Source organism: Mustela nigripes, chromosome 7 (assembly GCF_022355385.1).
Source record: "Mustela nigripes isolate SB6536 chromosome 7, MUSNIG.SB6536, whole genome shotgun sequence".
NCBI lineage: Eukaryota > Metazoa > Chordata > Mammalia > Carnivora > Mustelidae > Mustela > Mustela nigripes.
The window spans coordinates 99898179-99917019 of NC_081563.1; the positions used below are offsets into that span (position 1 = coordinate 99898179).

General features: G+C 39.9%; 1 protein-coding gene across 1 annotated transcript in view; it reads right to left on the reverse strand.

The window, feature by feature from the left end:
- MACROD2 (mono-ADP ribosylhydrolase 2) overlaps positions 1-18841 on the reverse strand; it is a 1932176-nt gene that overhangs the window by 95499 nt on the left and 1817836 nt on the right. The window contains exons 12-13 of the mRNA XM_059406514.1: positions 6954-7016; positions 2379-2447 (exon numbers count right to left, since the gene is read on the reverse strand). Of these exons, the coding sequence (XP_059262497.1) occupies positions 2379-2447; positions 6954-7016 (132 nt within the window). The remainder of the gene's footprint in view (positions 1-2378; positions 2448-6953; positions 7017-18841) is intronic.

The window sequence follows — 18841 nt, forward strand, 5'->3', positions numbered from 1 at the left end:
TTCTATTTTTAATTGCAACTGGACTACATGTTAATGTGGATTTGAAAACACGTTTCCCCAAGATCAAAAGGTTAATGGATATTAACAGTTTATTTCAGTAAAATCCCTAAAACTTCACATTTAATCTTCCTAGGGAATTGCATTTGTGATACGTGACAGAACTTGTTGGAGTCACCACCACTAAAAGTTTCACGTTAAAAAAAAAAAGTAAAAGTATTCTGAGAAATTGATCCTGGCATGAGCAATTAATGGTGTGAGATCCTAAAAGCATCAAGAAATATCACAAACAGTGTTTCTACAAAGGTGTAATATCTCCAAACCAAACAGCTCAACAGGAAAAAATCTCAGCTTGAAGTACTTAAAGTAGACGATCTCTGTTTCCTAAACTCTGCCATTCAAATTCATGACATTAAAATTTTTTATCACAAGCTAAATGACTAGAATATCCAAAATTATTTGCCTAAGATGAACACCACTTTCTGTCTTTCCAGTGTGACTGAGTCAGGTTTATTTCTCTCTCTAAGATAACCCGGGGTTTCTTATCAGAACCTATGTGGATATCTATGTTATTACATTTTTAGATATAAAAAATGGCTTTAGAACCAGAGAGGTAAGAACACATGTCTGAGTAATATGAAGGGGAGAATTAAGGGATTCATTTAAAAAGTGGCAATGATCAAAAAAAGAATCACTGAAAATGACAGTGTGGTATATGCTCGTTGGGTAACACAGTTCCCCCTTCAGGAATGAAGAATTTAATCTCATTCATAATAATAATGAGAATAAATGAAGAATTTATTCTCAGGTGCATGCAGCCCTCATTCATCTCAGGTAATCAAGATCACCTCAATGGAAGACCTCTGCCTCATGTAAGGCCATGCCCCCTTCCCAAGGTAACCAATATCGGGTGACTTATCAATGGAAGGTCTTACTCAGCTGACTCTTTCACCCCAGATGAGACATCTCAGAAGGGTCATGTTATCCTCAGACTAGCTGTGGCTTCTGTTGATAATGCCTTTCAGCTCAACTTCCCTCTCTACCCAGTTCTGCTTTGACCCTTTCTCTTTCATAGGTGTTGATTCCAAGAGCTCTCCCTAATAAATGTTTGTTTCCTAACCTCCATCACAGAGTCTGTCTTTGGAGAGTCCAATCTGTACACATGCCAGGTGAAAAGTTTGAGCAATTGACAGTATATGGTATTTTTTCAAGATAGATACTATTGTTTTCACTCCACAGAGGAGAAAACAAAAGTATAAAGAGGTTAATTACTTGTCATTACTTGTTAATTCCTTTAGTTACTTGTCAAAGGTTACATCGATTTTGAGCGGCAGAGACAGGATTTAAGCTTCAACCATCTAGCCCCAGAGTTGACAATGTTAGCAACTACTCTCATGACACAAGACACCTTATTTAGGAAAACCCATATACCAGACAACATAAAATGAAAGGAATTAGGCAAACAACTGAGTATTAAAATTGTAAAATGACTTTGATTTTCTAAATAGTGGTTCAAGGAATAGCAAGTATCAATGTCAAGTATAGATCTATTTTCGTATCACTCCAAACTAAAACAAATGCATCCAGCATATTTATCTAAAAGTTCCAAGTAGCTTACATGGGTTTACCAGATGCCCATTTGTATAAATACAACAATCTAGTCTATAGAGGGGCTTTTAATAGCTACCAATGACAGATATAAAATAATATTACCTTTTTGTTTGGAGACAGTTAATCAGGGTGAGAGAAAAGAAAGGGCTATTACATTTTCCTTCAGATAATTTTTTCAACTGTATCATCTGCACATGAATGTCCCCACTATTTCTCCCTCAAATTTGTCCCTAGAGTTTAAATGTGATTTTCCTTCACTTTTTTCTTCTCCTTGGGGATACCTGGGTGTGCAACATTTTCTCATAGTAACTGTTCATAGAATGAGGGATGATCCTCCCACCAAAGATTTATTTCTATAGAATGCTTTCAACAAATTTTCTCTCTTACCATGTCTGGATAATGGAGCCCCCAGTAGGTGGTTTCCAAATGCCGCTCCTTTGTACTTATTCCTAATGAGTAGCTGTAAACAGCAGAACTGCCTAATTCTGGTGTTTCAAATAGGCAATCTTCCTTGAACATAATTTCTTTGATTATTTTTCCTACTTAATAAAGAGTTACTTTTCAGAGGAACAAATGTAAATGTATATATAAATTCTGAAAGGGCAGATACAGAATAAAACTGAGTGGCCAGGATATTTGATTGTGTTGGAAATAGAGGTGCTTGAAGAGAATTAGATAGATTTGCTCACTGCTTCATTTCCCCACAAAAACAAAATCCAAATGGTCTTCCATGAGTTTGTGAGTTTTCGATGTAGTAAGTGGTCTCATACCTTCATCTTTACACACTTGAGCAGCCTCTTCTGAAGCAGGGTTGGGCCCAGTTGCAGCATTGACGCCATCTATACAGCAGAAAGAGAAACATGGCCTCAGAGTCAATATTGTCAAGATGGAGTTTCTCTGGCTGTGGCATGCCCATCTCCACTGGAAGTGTGAACCTGTTTAATGCTCTAATACACTGGGTGCCCTTCGAAGGGTCTAGGACTTGTGACTCTCTTTTATAACCAACGGACAGGAATCTTCCACTAAACCAGAACCCAATGACAACAAACTACTTTTTGGTGAGGAATACTCTTCACTGGTCTTATTATGCTTTGGCATTTTGCTTTTTCCCTACCTCTAGAAGAAGGGTACATTTCTTTTAGTGAAAGATTGTGAAAACATATCCTTGCAAGTCTCCACAAAGTGCTTTTATATGTGTGTGTTTAAAGTTTGGTTTTTCTTAGCACAGCATTTCTGCTCTGTTATGTCAGGTTGTCAAACTGCATGGAGCATGGCTGATGGCTGTCAGAGCAGAGGCCCAAGAGAAGGGGATCATTTGCAGGAGAGCACCAAAAGCCATTTGGAGATTTCACATCACCCAAGCATACAGTGGGGGCTAAGGAACTTGGAGGTCCTTGTCCCCCTCATAATGGTAATGAACCTCATCAGAGTTGATCTTTCCCCTCAGTATTGTAAGTATATGATACGATGACTCCACTCGTATCTAGCTTCCAGGATAATAGATAATTAACTTACTAACATTAAAATAGTAAATTTATATATGGATTTTCAAAGTCACTTGGAATGGTTAATATTTCACAATTGAAGAAGGAATTGAAAAGGAATATACATGTAGTAATGTAGTAACAAGGTTATGGAACTCAGGAGAATTCACACACCCATGACAATTAATATTTGAAGACAAATTGCATTTTTCTAGCAGCTCTTTCCTTCTTAATGCATAGGACTATAACTTTCAGGTCGTGTCTCTATTGGAAGAGAGAATGAAATTTTTAGTAGAGGAATAATTGGAGAGGATAAATCACTTTCTTTTGGTAGGTGACAATTGCCTATAAAAAGAAAAAAACAAACAAAAGACTATTAACTTTCCCTTGGTGTTACATCTTCCCATTTGCCCTTCCTTTCACAGTACAACTCCTTAAAAGTGCCGTCTGTGTTATTGTTCTGTACTTTCTCACTTCATAGTCTCCCCATAACCCACTCCACTGGCTCCAGTACCCCTCTGAGGATTTTCTGAGAAAAGATGCCAATGACTTCCCTTTGTGAAATCCAGTGATCATTTCTCTTTCTCACCTTACTTAATTTCTCAGTAGAATTTCACAGTCTTAACTCTTCTTTGTGAAACACTTTCTTTCTCTATTCTGTTGCCGCCTATCTGGAAGTCTTGGTGTCCCAAGCCCACATGCTCTTTCTAGTGAATCTCACCCAGAACCATGATTTTATCTTATTAAAAAAAATTTTTTTTTCAGAACCATGATTTTAAATCTCGTTTATATGCCATGTGAATCTCAAATCTGTATCTCTGTCAACATCTCTCTAGAATCATTATCTAATCTATCTAACTAGCTAGCTTCTTGACATCCCATATGGCTAAGTGTCTTCTTTTACTCTGGAAAAAAGTCCTTTTTACTCTGGAAAAATCCTGAACTACTAACTTTCTCAACAAAATCTATGCCTCACAGCCCGTCTTCCTAATATTAGCAAGTGGCACCATCATCCACAAAGTTCCTGATGCTAAAAATCTGAGAATTATCCTAGATTCCTCTTTCCCCCTTACCCCTCATCTGAATCCATCAACACATCCTCTTATCTTTATGTCTGGAATATGACACATCAGTCCATTTTGTCTCCGTTTCCAGAAACTGCCATCATGTCTTCCTGCTATGGCCTTCTAACTGGTCTCTGGTGTTTGTGACCCACTTTTACTCACAGGTAAAGTGAGCTTGTTAAAACTTCAAAACTTCCACTGGTTTCTTTGTAGTTCTAATAAAATCAAATCTTCAATAGTCAGACATTATCTGTTCCTATGATTTTTTTTTTAACCAAATCTTACACCATGTTCCCCCTAACACACCATGCTCTAGCCACTCCAACCTTCTTTCTCCAACATGCTAAAATTGGTCTTGAGGCATTTGCATTGTCTGGTCCCTCCATCTAGAATGCTCTTCCACCAATGAGGAGATCCTCATTGAGATTTTATTTAACATCTCTTCCTCAGGGAGTCCTTCCCAAATCCAGCTGATGGAAAGTTGCCTTCCCCGCAGTTCTTCTACCTACTCCATTTCTCCACAAGGCTTTTATCACCATCTTGTGTGTTTTTGTTTAGTGTTTATTTCTGAAGTTCACCCCCCTCCCACTGCCAACCCCACCATAATATAAGCTTCAAGGAGGCAGCGATATTGTATTTATGGTTTGTCATTGTATCCCAGTGCCCAGAACAGCGCCAGAGTCAAATAGACCCTTGGTATATATTCGTTAAATGACTACTTGAAACTAATAATGTACTATATGCTAGCTAATTGAACATAATAATAATAATAATAATAATACTATTTGAGGAATATTATCTACAACTTCAATTTGATTGGATTGTGACAGCAGTCAAACTGTGCTGTTTGAGACTGTGTTTTTCATGTTGTGGAAAAGGCCCACAGTTACATAATCAAAATTGAAATTGGAAATCATATTAATTGTAAAGGAGGTATTATCATTTTTGTTATTTTGGAAGAAGAGCAATAGATCAGAAGGGCTTTATTGACCAGGATCTCATCTTTGATTTTTTTTGCACTTGTATTAGGAAGGCTAGGAAATGAGCCAGAGCAGACATAACCATGGATACTAACAACAGCTAAGATGAGAGATGAATTCTGCCATGATTTGGGCCAACCAGCAGGCTCGCTTGGAAGACCAGAGGAGCCCCTCAGGGGTGCCATTAGGACTATTCTTTACCTTGAGACATAAACATACTGTGATGATAATGCTATCGATCCAAGGGGTAGAGAAGAAGACCAAAGCCCCACCACTCTCTGCTGACAGGTGATCCCAAATCTAAAAAGAAACTGCCTGTTCTCAACAGACAAGCTAAAAAGGGATGAATAAACAAACCACAGGCAAATGCGGGCACGTGTGTGTGTGTGTGTGTGTGTGTGTGTGTGTGTGTGAACAAGGGTGGGGAAAATCTATGCTGATAAAGATAGTTGGGGACAGAACAGTGAGTGAATAAAACCTGTGATATCTCACCAGTCAGAGAATGGCCTCAGCTGTCAGCAGTTAGTTGACTAATACTTGTCAGCGGCCAACAGTGAAAACAGTGACAGCTTCTCACACAAAACTCATCTTCCGCGGCATATAATGATGTGTGGGTCGGAAGCTGGGGTGGGGAGTGGCAGATATCAACAGTCTGCTGGATCAGAAATTCAATTCATTGCAAGGACTATGTTTCGGCCAAGGGAGCTGGCTGACCCAGCGGCAGCTACACAAGGTCCTTGCTGCTTTGCTTCAGTGCCTTCTCTGATTGGCCTTCTTCAATTCCATCTTCCAGGTTAATAATAAAAGATTCCAGTTCTCTAGCAAAACTTCCAAGGTTAATGTAGGAAGTTTTCAGTGAAAAACTTATCATGCTACCTGGTTGATTTCCAAGAATTGAGCATATGGCCTGGGATGTGCCTGGCACACATCAGACGGTGCTCACTCTTTCAAAAACGCCCCCCCCCCCATGGGGCTCAGGTGGACTTGGAGACTAAAGGAAAGATGGGTATTTTGATTTGGGTGGTGTTGATAACAGCATAACCGTGCCTATCGGTCTTTTAAACGAGAGCGTGACTGAGGACAGAGATGGATAAAAAGAGACGAGAAGCTAAAGGTGGTGACCACTTCTTTTGTCTTAAGTGCTACTTCACCTAAAGATATTCCATTCAGAATCTACAGTAGAGAATCTATAAACATTCAATGGACACATCTGTTCTTAGGGAAGAGGAGATGTCAGGAAGGCTTTGGATCTCATGCTAGGTCTGGTTGTGAGGTAATCGGGCTCCATGACACTGTGTCCTACCACCCCTAAAGAAACAACCAGAAACACGGCTCCTCAAAGTATAATGCAAAGCAGTAAAGAACTTTCTACTCCTCATGAGTAGAACTTTCTACTTCCTCATGGAGGGAAAGCCTCTTATTTGTTTCCTTTGAACATTTTGTATTTTATTTTTTCTCCCCAAACTAAATCTGCTAATTTTAAGGTAGCCAAGTTCTGAGGTAGCACTGCTCTTGATCCAAACTTTGCCTGTTGCTCTTAGAGCATTTCTAAGCAAAGTGTTGTTACACAGAAGAAGAATGGAATTGGTGAATGGGGAATGAGAGCGCACCCTTCTGACTGGAAGCACTGTCACCTATAGTCAGTGGAATTGGTGGCTTCTTGAGGGAGACCTACACGAACACGGCAATCAACCTGGTGAAAAGGTATAAGCATGTCTAGAAAACAACATCTGAGTGAAGTTACTGTTCATCTCTGTGGATGGATAAGGCCTAGGAGACTCTTCAAAAAAAAAAAAAAAAAAAAAATCTGAGCCCACCTGCTTCTTGGCTCTGCTCTTCCGTTTCTTCTGTATTTTGTTTTTCCTCTGGACCGTTCTCATCTTGCAAGAAAATCACAGAGGGGGAAGAAAAAAAATACATCAAGTCAATTTATGAAATATCTCTTTATGGCTAATAGGCAGCACTGAAATTAATTGTAACCAATGTAGCCTGACTCCCAAAGCAAGACAGAGAGATGAATCAGAGGCCTGAAACAGAAAAATTACCTACATAAATAGGTGCATTTATACTTGTCCCTTCTTACCTGATTTGCTTGATGAAATGTTCTACTATAGTAAACCAAATTCACTCAGCACTCCTACAACAGTTCTCTCCTTGCACAGCATTTCCCAAAATGCAGTACTGATCTTAATTCGAATCTGTGTTTCTCCCTTGACAGAAGCGATATACACTGTGTAAGGAGATTTGCTTGATTAAGCTTCTATGACTCCTTTTCCTGTTTGATATATGTTGCAAAAATATCTATTTTTAGCTAATGTACACATGACAGTCTAACACATCTATGCTATGAGATACTTTGTCTTGAAAAGACTACATTGGTCAAGGATACACCATAGTACATAACTCCTTGAAAAACAAATCACTGGGCAGGTTTGGTGATGGCTGTGTGCTAGAAACTGGTTAACATTTTCTTTTGGCTTAAAATGTGTAATATATACCGGTGGATTTATGGGTAGAAAAAATAAACTTTTCAAAGGCAAATAAAGGCAGGATTTTCTACCTCATTGCTGGGAGAGTTTCCAAATCCCTTCTTGTTTGGAAAATTTTTTAAAAAGAAAAATTTATATAAAGACACCGGAACAGAACATAAAGCATGTTGAGTACAGAAAGCAGAGAAGCAGAAGTGAGTAGCATATATTACTATGGGTTAAAGATGGCCATAGATCTTCGTCTCTCAAGAAATGGAATTTTTCTCTCCTCTTCTTGAATCTGGACTGATTCTGTGACTAGATCAGTGAAATATGGAAATGATGTCTGGGATCCCCAAACCAAGGCCTCAGAGGACTAGAAGCTTTGACTTTCTCCCTCTGCGAAGCCAGTCACCATGTTGCAGAGATGCTTAGACTAGCCCCCTAAGAGAGAGGCACATGGAAAGAGAGTAGTGCCATGTGGCAAAGCATTGAGGGGCCAGACACGTAGGAGAATCCTTCTGCACCTTCCAACTTAGCCCAGCTGCCTGCTGCATGCAGGCAAACCATGACCTCACCAGCACTACCAAGAGCTGAAGAATCACCCCGCTGAGCCCTTTTCAGAGTCCTGACCCATCACCAGGCTCAGATCACTTAACTTTGTTTTGCTTGCTTGCCTTGACCCAGCATCCATTTCTACTACCAGCTCTTAATCCAGAGGAGGGGAATCCTCCCTAGAGGAGGACTCAAACAGGAATGCTCAAACAAGAGCCTCAAAAGCAATGGGAAAACATTTCACCAAGTTGCTCTGAAAAAGAACTGACCAAAGAGAGTTGCACATGGGAAAACATTTGGAATTGACTTGAATGAAAGAAAAAAGTTTATAATACAGTGACATAGATAAATGAGTGAATGAATGAATGAATAAATGAGAGTGGCATTCTGAAGTATGGAAAAAATGCTACCAATGAAAACATAATTATGTATACAATTCCCTCTGCCCAACACCTGTGCTGTCTAGAGGGATACAGGCTAACTTTGAACAGGAGAACCCGAGGCAGCTCTATAGGTACCTAGACCCAATGTTCTAAATGGCATATTTACAGTGCTGCTTAACGGTCTGACATTTGCTCTGTTTTAGTTCTCCAAGCAGATGACGGCATTGGGTTTTGCTCTAGGAGGGAAACAGCCATCCTTGCTGCTCTTGCTCCCTTAACAAGGCTAAGTGGGTGCTGCAGCATGTGTTAAATCCGTGGGTCAGTATTTTCCCCCTTCCTCCCACCAAATGGAGTCAGAATCAAGCAGGAGAAATCTGCCAGCTTTTCTGTCTCTCCCAGTGGACAGTCTTTTTAACAGAGATTTCACAATAGGTTTGCAGTCCGCAGTGACAGGCTGCCTTTAAAATTAGTCTGGTTACCGAGTTTCCTTGAGAGTAAAAAGCCTTCTTGCGCCAGAGAAGATAAGAGGGCAAAGAGAAACACATTTTCAGTGAGAGGAAGGTGAGCAGTTGGTTCTAGCAGTTCGAAATGCATGAGAGGGACATTTCCAGTCAGACCCCCGAGGCCGGCTTTATAACAATAAAAACCAGTCTGCTTTCCTAAGGTACCCCGACTGGGTTTTTAACCCCTCTGCATTTGCGTGCAGTCCCACTCCCTAACACAGCCACCCGAGGGACATGCTCTTGGTTCCCACTTTGAGCCTTGACTGCAGGATCCAGTTGCAGTATTTCTGCCCTACAAAGAAAACTCAAGAAATGACATGTTTATTACCGAGTAAGTGCATTCTAGAAGAATGCTGCATTTGCCATTTGAGTAACATGGCCTCGGAGGACAAGGTTTAGGTACGTTGCTTTCATCCGTCTCTAGACAGTTCACCCTTAGAGCCAGCAGGGGGAGCCAGCGTAGAAGTCTCGCTTTCTAAGCAAGCGTTCTCCCGCAATTAGATTTAACATTCCTTTCACTCTTTCAGAAGGACACATTGGCTGGCTTATAACTTTCCATCCATTTAAAATGCCTCAAATGAGTGGGTTCTTACTGAAACAGGGGTCTTCCACTGGTAGGGGAAAAATCCCTTTACACAGTTACCGGTAAGTATTTATTTGATAAGGACAAGCTTTCCTTTTCATCAACTTTGTCTGTCTAGCTATCTTCACAGGAAGCCCATAAACAATAAAAAGTTAAGTAGAGTGGCGAATATAAACTTGTGGTTTTTAGAAGGGATTTAAAGGCTTACAATAAATGTGAAGAAATATAGGGAAGTGACAGGCAATTCTGTTAGCTTAAAAAATGTCATGAAAAAGCTAAATTCTTGTAGTTAGTATGCATTTAAGATCACATATTTATTTCAGGTAATAAATTCCCATAGCATTCAGGGTGGGAGTCACATCACATGCTATTTTCTCAAGCCAAAAATCGTGGTAATCTGTGAGCATTTTAGTTGTTGCATAATTTTTGTTTCTTCACTATTCACTATTCATTCTTCACTCTTTCAACCCGTATTTATTGAGCATGTACTATATGCAAGGATATTTCAGCAATTTTATACAAATAAAATAAGAGACTCCTGCTGTGAACTGAATTCACAGAGGCAGTAGGAATGCATTATTTGTTGGATGATGACAAGACTGTAATCCATGTTTATTTCTGTATGAGAGAGATGCACAAGGGCAAACTCTCAATGTCATGGCCACAGATTACTATCCTGATATGTGTGGTTCTTTTTGTGAACTGTGCATGGGAAGAAAAAGGGGAAATAAATCCAAGCAAATCCATCCCTGCTACTGGAGAAACAACCTGATGTGTGTTGCCTGTTCATGAACTAATAATCTTTCTTACAGAGGTGCCGACATTTCCAGGCACAGACAGAGCATATACCATTGAAATACAGTGTTTTGCAGATTAGATCATTGGTCCTGATTCTCCCACCGTGGGCAGAGAATACATCCCAACCCACTAATGTTGGGTTTGATCAAGTTACCTCATTTAGCAAGTGAAATATTAGTGGACACAATGTGAGCAAAAGGCTTAACTGTGTTGCATAGTTGGACTTGACACCCGTGTTCCTGACATTTGTCACGACAAGAAGATGACCCTATAAGCTGCTGGTTTAAAGAGGATGAGGGATATGTGGAGCAGATCACACCCAAGATATGACTGGGAGCCAAGCCCAGGCAAGTCACAGCTTGAAACAGAACTGTCCAGCAGAGCCCAGCCTACATCATCTGAATGGTAGTCAACTTGCAAATCTGTGAGCATGAGAATAAATAATTGTGTTGTAAGGGACTCTATTTGGGGGTCATTTGTTATACAGTTTTATCATGGCAACAGCTGATTAATACAAGTGGTATATTTATTTTTCTCAAATCAGGAAGGCTCAACTTTTTTTTTTTTTTTAAGTCAATCCTCTTTTGTTTATAAAGAATTCAGTCTTTAATTTTATATTTTGTCACCTGGCTAACATTTCCATCTCACATGTTCCCAAATTCTCTAGAATATACACATATAAAAAATAATGTTAGCTTATATAAGAGAGGAATGATCTCAAAAATAGGCACTTCCATCAATTATACTTATGTCTTATGTAATAGAGCAAAGTGAGTAGCAGCGTAATACTGGTTAATATCGCTAATATTTATTGAATACTGGCTATGTTCTGCTCAGTGTCTAAGTACTTTGCATAGACCATAAAATTTAATTCTCAAAGCAACCCAGTAAGCATGGTATTATTATTATTACTTTTTAAAGATTTTATTTATTTATTTGAGAGATAGACCATGAGCAGGGGGAGGGGCAGAGGGAGAAACAGACTCCCCATTGAGCAGGCAGCCCAATGCAGGGCTCAATCCTAGACCCTGGGATCATGACCTGAGCTGAAGGCAGATGCTTAACCAACTGAGCCACCCAGGCACCCCTGGTATTATTATTATCCACATTTCACAGATAAGAAAATTGAGATACAGAGATATTAAGTAATTTGCCTAAGATCCTTCATCTAGCAAGTGGTGGAAGCAGGGTTTTGAGAATCAGCTGACACCACAGCCTATTATTCTCTTCTTGGAAACATAACTAATATTTATCTGGGCAAGATAAATTATGGGAGAGCAAATATGTGGAAAGACTGATACTTAATATAATAATAGCTAAGGAGTTAAACTATATTGTCATGCAGATTCACATAGAACACTAAGAATGTTAAGAATTGAGCTTGCCTGAGCTGGTGTAGTCACTCTAGTATGGAGATTCCTCAAAAAGTTGAAAATAGAGCTATCCTATGACTCAGCAATTGCACTACTGGTTATTTACCCTAAAGATACAAATGTAGTGATCCAAAGGGCCACATGGACCCCAATGTTTATAGCAGCAATGTCCACAATAGCCAAACTATGGAAAGAACCTAGATGCCCATCAACAGATGAATGGATAAAGAAGTGGTGGTATATATATACAATGGAATACCATGCAGCCATCAAAAGGAATGGAATTGGGCCATTTGCAATGACATGGATGGAACTAGAGGGTGTTATGCTGAGCAAAATAAGTCCATCAGAGAAAGACAATTATCATATGATCTTACTAATATGAGAAATTAGAGAAACAAGATAGAGGAGCATAGGGGAGGCAGGGAAAAATGAAACAAGATGAAACCAGAGAGGGAGACAAACAGTAAGAGACTCTTAATCTCAAGAAACAAACTGAGGGTTGCTGGGGAGGAGGGGTGTGGTAGGGATGGGGTGGCTGGGGGATGGACACTGGGGAAGGTGTGTGCTATGAAAGTCACACAAGTGCTGTGACTTGTGTAAGACTGATGAATCACAGACCTGTACCCCTGAAATAATACATTATATGTTAATTAAAAAAAAAAAGAATTGAGCTTACCTGACATTTAAGCCAGGTAAGCACAATACTATAAACTATTTTTTTAATGCTAAAGTTATTTTCATTTTGGAATAATTTTAAACAATAGAAAGTTACAAGAATGGTACAAAGAGTTTTCTTTTCCTTTCTTTTCTGAACCTACTGAGAGTGAGTTGCAGATATAATCCCCTCCCGGAGCCCTGAGTACTTTAGTATATATTTTGTACAAACAAGGACATTCTCCTCCATGACAATAGTGCAACCATTAAGATCAGGAGATTAGCCTGATGACACCCCTGCTCTCTAAGCCACAGACCACATTCAAGTTTTGCCAATTTTCTACACACACTGCATTTCGTTGTAACATGTGTTCAGTCTCCTTCAACCTAAGAATCGAGATGCCTTCCTGACCTTGCCTAAGTTCTGTGCTGGGTGTTTGCCACCTCACCCCAAACCCCCTTTGGTGTGAGTGCCTACTTTCTCAGCCCTACTTACTGGCTTTAGAAAGAAAGGGAAGAAAGATAGGAAGGAAAGAAGGGAGGGAGGAAGGGTGAGAGAAGGAAAGGAAGGAAGAAAGGAAGAAGGACTGGAAGAAAGAATGAAAGAAAGGAAGAAAGGAAGGGCAAAGGAAGGAAATAAAGGAAGAAGGAAAGAAAGAAAGAGAGGAAGGAAGGAAGGGGACGGATGCTTAGTTTCAAACACTAAAGCTTTGTTCTGGAGGTGTCACCAGCCCATTAGTCAATGTCAACAGATGGGTGTAAGGAAAATTAAGTTCCCAAGTTGGCTGCCTCGTTGTTCTAATGAAAAGCTTCACATGCATCTTTCAGTGCAGATAAAAAGAGATGTCCAGTTGAGTCCTCACCATCTAACATGATTGGTAGCTGCTGCTCTGAGTGTCTCCTTGGTACCAGGCACTTCAGACTTTCAGGCACCTCACACCTATTACTATGAATCTCCCACGAGTCTTACTAAATTAGACTTTTATCTACATTTTTACAGATGAAGAAATCATGATTGTGGGAGGCCGAGTAACTTTCCTGAAGTCCTATGAACAGTGGCAGAGCTGAGTCTTAAACTCAGGTCCAGATCATGCCAAAGCCTGAGTTCTCTTTCCCTTGCAGATTCCTGTCACCTCTTCAGACTCTTGGTGGTGGCGTTGTAAGTCTTTTTTGAGAGGGAGGCCCTTACCCTTGCTGTGGTGTCCTCAGTACCCAACACAGTGCCTAAGTTCATTGGGGGCTCCATAAATGCTTGTCAAAGGATTAAAAAAGAAACTTCATTTTCCCCTAAGCAGTAATTATTATTTATTATTTTGCTTGAACTGGATTTCAGTTTTGGGTGTAGAAAAGGTATGTTATCTATCTGAGCCTCTGCTTGAAGCTCATTAAATTGTGAATTTGTTTTGAAATGTCAAGTATCTTTGATCACAAACAAGGGTTCCTAAAAATCCAGTATGGTGACAGGGAGGGAGCACAAGTAACTAGAGTTCATCTGCTCTCACCGCCGTCCAGGTTCAGCCTCCTTTCCCCTCTCTTCCCTGGGTGGTGACAGTGGCTTCAGTTCTTGTCCTCCAGATCTGCTCTCAAGCTAGAGGCCAGGTTGTTTTCCAATATAAGTAAGATCATACCGTTCCCCTGCTCAGATGTTGCTCAAAGGAAGCAAGGCTCTGTGTGGTGGATTCCACTATGGTTTTCCTGCCCTGACATTTTTCTAGAAGCTTCCCATGCACTCTGCTCCAGCCATACTGGCTGGTCTCTTCCCCTCTGGTCTTTCTACTGCCTTTCCCCTCTGCCTGAGGTGCTTCCAAGTCCTCCAAGTCTTGGCTCAAAATGTCTCCTTCTCCATGAGGTCTATGCTGAACACTCTACTTAAAATTACAATATCTCCCCACCCCTATACCCTTCATCTACCTTATGTGGATCCATCATTTTCCAAGATACAGTGTAGGTAAGTATTCTATTCATTTTCTGTATATCTCCCCCACTTGAATGTAAGCTCCACCAAGGTAAGGATGTTTGTTTCCTTCATTGCCTGAGGCCTTCTAAACATCTAGAAGGAACACCTGAATAAACACCTAAATATTTGTGGATCAGTGAAATATGCTCCTTCCTGACCTGGGCTTCCAGAGCTAGTTACAAACTAACCAGGAAAAACAGGGGGAAATTAACTCCTCTTGCAAGATCATTAGGTCCCTTGAAACTTGAGGTTCATATATCATGTAGGGTGGCATTTTTCCAGGAAGGTGCCCCAGATACAGAACCCAGGTTCTTGTTAACAATACCTCTATTGCTACCTAGAAGAGTCACTTAGGGAAGGAACCCTTGTTACAATTCAGTTATCCAGACTAATAACCAAGCACCTCCTGGGAAGAGGGAGGGGCAAACATAGCCCATTTGGGGAAATGCTTGCTTTCCTGCCTGCCAGTACCAATTCTACTTGAAACAAATACTATTGTAACCATATGTCATTCACAGAGACTGTGCAAGAGCCACCGTTGGTCTTCAGTTATAGGACAGAGAAGACAATCAACTTATTCTTCTTTCTTCTTTCCTCTCTCCCCCCACTTCCTTCCTTCTTTCCTAAGATTTATTTATTTATTTTAAAGAAAGAAAGAGAGAGAGATCATGTGCAGAGGGGCAGAGAGAGAGGGAGGAGAGAAGTAGGCTCCCCACTGAGTGTAGAACCTGATGTGGGGTTCCATCCCCCTACAACACATGAGATTGTGACCAGAGCTGAAATCAAGAGTCAGTTGCTTAACCAACTGAGCAACCCAGATGCCACAGTCCTTTTTTTTTTTTTTTTCCTAAGAATGTACTCAAACAGCATACTTGTCCATGTAGGAGTAAGAGGAAATAATTGAACCTGTTACTTTTAAAGCAGATATGTCTGTTAAGGGAGAACCAAGTGTAACATAAATTCAATGAAAGGAATATATAAGACTGTAGCATGCAACTGTCCTCTCCATATATTTTGTATGATGGTAAGTAGAAGGCCAAGCATTCAATAAGAAACTCAACGAATACCTGCTGAATGATTGAATTTTGTAGCATTTCCACAATGAAGGTATGATCCTAGCATACCAAAACTTGCCATGACATAACTTGTTATAAAAATAGCACAAAGCAATGCACTAGAGAGCTATTTTCAATATCACACACACCCTCTTAATAGATAACATATGGTTCTCCCATATGGCATGTTAATACAAATACTTTTACCCTGATATGGTTAGCTTTTAATCCAAGGATTTCCAAGTACTTTACAAACACTATTCATTAGCACAGTCTTCCCCGGGGAAAGTTGCAATGCCTCGCAGAGATACAAAGCATCCTGCATATAATCAATAACCATTAAGGAATGACAATAATAAGAAATACATTAATGTGGTCTTTTTTTTTTTAATACAGATTAGGAAACAAACAAGTGGGAACTAAGCTGCTTTATTAAAGTCTTCCCATGACTTTATGGTGCAACTGAGGCTACAAATCAACTTATGCTGATGCTTATGGTTATTCTACCAGGTGACCTACACTGGTGAATTGACTGTAAATTACACTGGTTTTCAAGTACACACATAAGCTTGTGTCTGCAACATAACTGGGAAAATTATGAAAAAAATAAACAGCATAATAGCATTACAGTGCTCTTTCTCTCCAACAAAACAACAATTGCCATTTCTATTAACATTAAGCCCTAAGGTTAAATTTCCTTCTAAAAACTATTTCTCTCTATTGTCACTTATGCTTCTATATCAAGAAAACTGGTGTGCCTACACATTTGTTTAAAACAGGCACACATTGTGCTCTCTGCAGATGTTAAAACAGAACTGGCAAGATGAAACACTGTTTCACTTTATTGAAGAAGAGAAAGGATATAAAGATGTTCTTTGAATAGAAGAATCATTCCATAAATAAATGGAAAAGCTGCTCGGTATCTTTGCCATCAATTAACATTTGGTGAGTACGTATGAAGTTCAAGATGGTGGAGAGGAAATATACTAGGCTATGAGGAACACAAAAGCCTTTCCCTTTGGGAGTTGATGGAAGAAAGCTGGACAGAGTGATTTCAACAGCTATATCTTTCTGTATCACTTGCTCAAGGTGAAAATGAGGCTGGAGGCAATTATTTAGAGAAAAATAAGAGAATCTATCTTGCATGTGTAGATCTGAGTAAATATTGGTCATTTAAGCTGAATTAAGTGAGGAATATCTAAGCAAGTGCTTCAGTTCTCCACTTGCTTTGCTGTGGGGAGAATGTGCATGTGTTCAGAGCAGGTGTGTCTCTCAGGGAGAGCACAATATACACAGGCTTGATTGTAGGCAGCCCCACGTGGTTATGGGAAGTAAAATCGTCCGTCTTTGTGTTTCTACCCCCCCCCCCCCCCCCCCTTTAACAGAGTTGTGCCTTCAGTGTTGAAACATGCTATTTTAAGTGGTAAAAGCAGAAATTTTACCATGCTGCTTGGGATTTTGAAATTTAGGAAGAAGGCAATGTGTGGGTTTTCCATGATTCAATACGAATGCTTTATAAAAAGGTGTCCTCATTCAAATTACAAATCCTATAGATGATAAAACTTGACCGCTTCTCCCAAGCTTACTAACAACTATAAAAACAGCAATGTAACACATGTGTTTTATCTTTTTTAAAAAACTGCAGAATTCCAGTAAAGGTTTTGTTTAGCCCAATGTTCACTTAATAGTTATTTGACATTATTGTACCAGAATAAATTTCATGTTGAAATTTATTAAATTAAATTAATAAATTAAATTTATTAAAATAAATTTCATGTTGAAATACATGAAAATAATTCATAAGTGCAGAAATCACACTCATAGAAACGCAGCATGTCCAAATTGAGATGTGCTATGAATGTCAAATACACATCCTCTTTTAAGGACAGCACAAAACAAGGTACAATAGCTCATTAACAATTTTTACACATTTTGTAACATTGATTACACATTGAAATGCAACACTTTGGCTATATGGTTTAAATAAAATATAGAGTTAAAGTTAATGGTGACTGTTTCTCTTAGTGTTTTTTTTTTTAAACATTGCTCCTCAAAAATTTAAAGTTACACATGCATCTGTGATTCGTGTTGTATTCCTATAAGTGGAGTTGACTAGTGAGGAAGGGGGCTGCAGAGCTCAGAGTCCAGTGGGCAGATGGATATTGAGGCTGAAACTATCAAATCCACTCCCCTGTTCCCTCTTTATTCACCAATGGCCTCTCCTCGTGAACACCTATGTTGCCCTGCCTTAGGGGTTTTTCTAGTCTCAACAGGATCCTTGTCCTATGCAACCAGTTTGGAAGCAGCCCCCCAACCTGTGGTTGGGGATAAGGTAAGGGTAAGGTTGGGGATGAGGAGAAAATAATTAATACTTGCCCTCATTCCCCTGGAGTTGGAGAACTCTGGGGCACAACCCACAGAATTCCCCTACAGGTCCCATCCCAACTACCCACAGGATAACCTGCCTATTCATGAACCCGTTTTCTTCCTTTCCTGTCTGAAAGTAGAGTTTGCCAAGAGGACTTCTATCCAAGAAGGTCATCAGAGGGGACTTCTCTGTGCAAAGAGTATTTGAGCTGATAAGTTCAAGGCATTTATTATGTGAAATTAATTGGTAGAAATTAATGAATCAAAAAGGCAGAGGTAGATGAATTTTCCAGTTAGAGTGAAAAGCATGTCCGTAGGACCTGTTGCAGGAGAGAACCTGGCATCCTTGAAGACTCAGGGGTAGCCAATGGGGCTGGTGTAGAGTGAGTACCATGAGATGGGCCTAAAGGGAAGATACCCAGGCATTGGGGAATGTTCCAAAGGTTAGGGAACAAGATCTAGAGGAGAAGGTGAGCATGTATATTTGGAGAGTCACATGATTTTGTTCTGCAGGACCACTGGAAACAAAGGGAGTGGAGCAAGGAGAGAAGCCAGAAGAAGAACAAGTGGTTATGGTATAAAGAACTCTTTACCCCTTACCAAGAGGAGGGAGATGCTTCCATGAAGGGGGTTAGGGATCCACGGTTTCTCTCTCACCTAGCTGCTTTGTGGGTTCTGGATTGATTGGGGTGGGGGAAGAAGGGGGGGGTTAAGTGACCCACATGGAACTGAGAAAATACTCCAGATAAGAGATGATGAAAGTCTGAGATTAAGGGATGGAAGGTGAAAACAGAGAATAGGATGGATTGAGGAGACAGTCAAGGGGTAGAATCAACCGGCTTTGTGGAGTGGTTGGATGGAGGTGTGAATGATGAGGAGCAGTGCCAGCCTCTATTACAGAAGTTCTGATTTATTCCATTTTACACTCATAACAACCTCGCAGTACAGGTACAATAAATAGCCTATTTTATAGGTGAAGAAATGATTTTGGATAGTTTAAATAGCT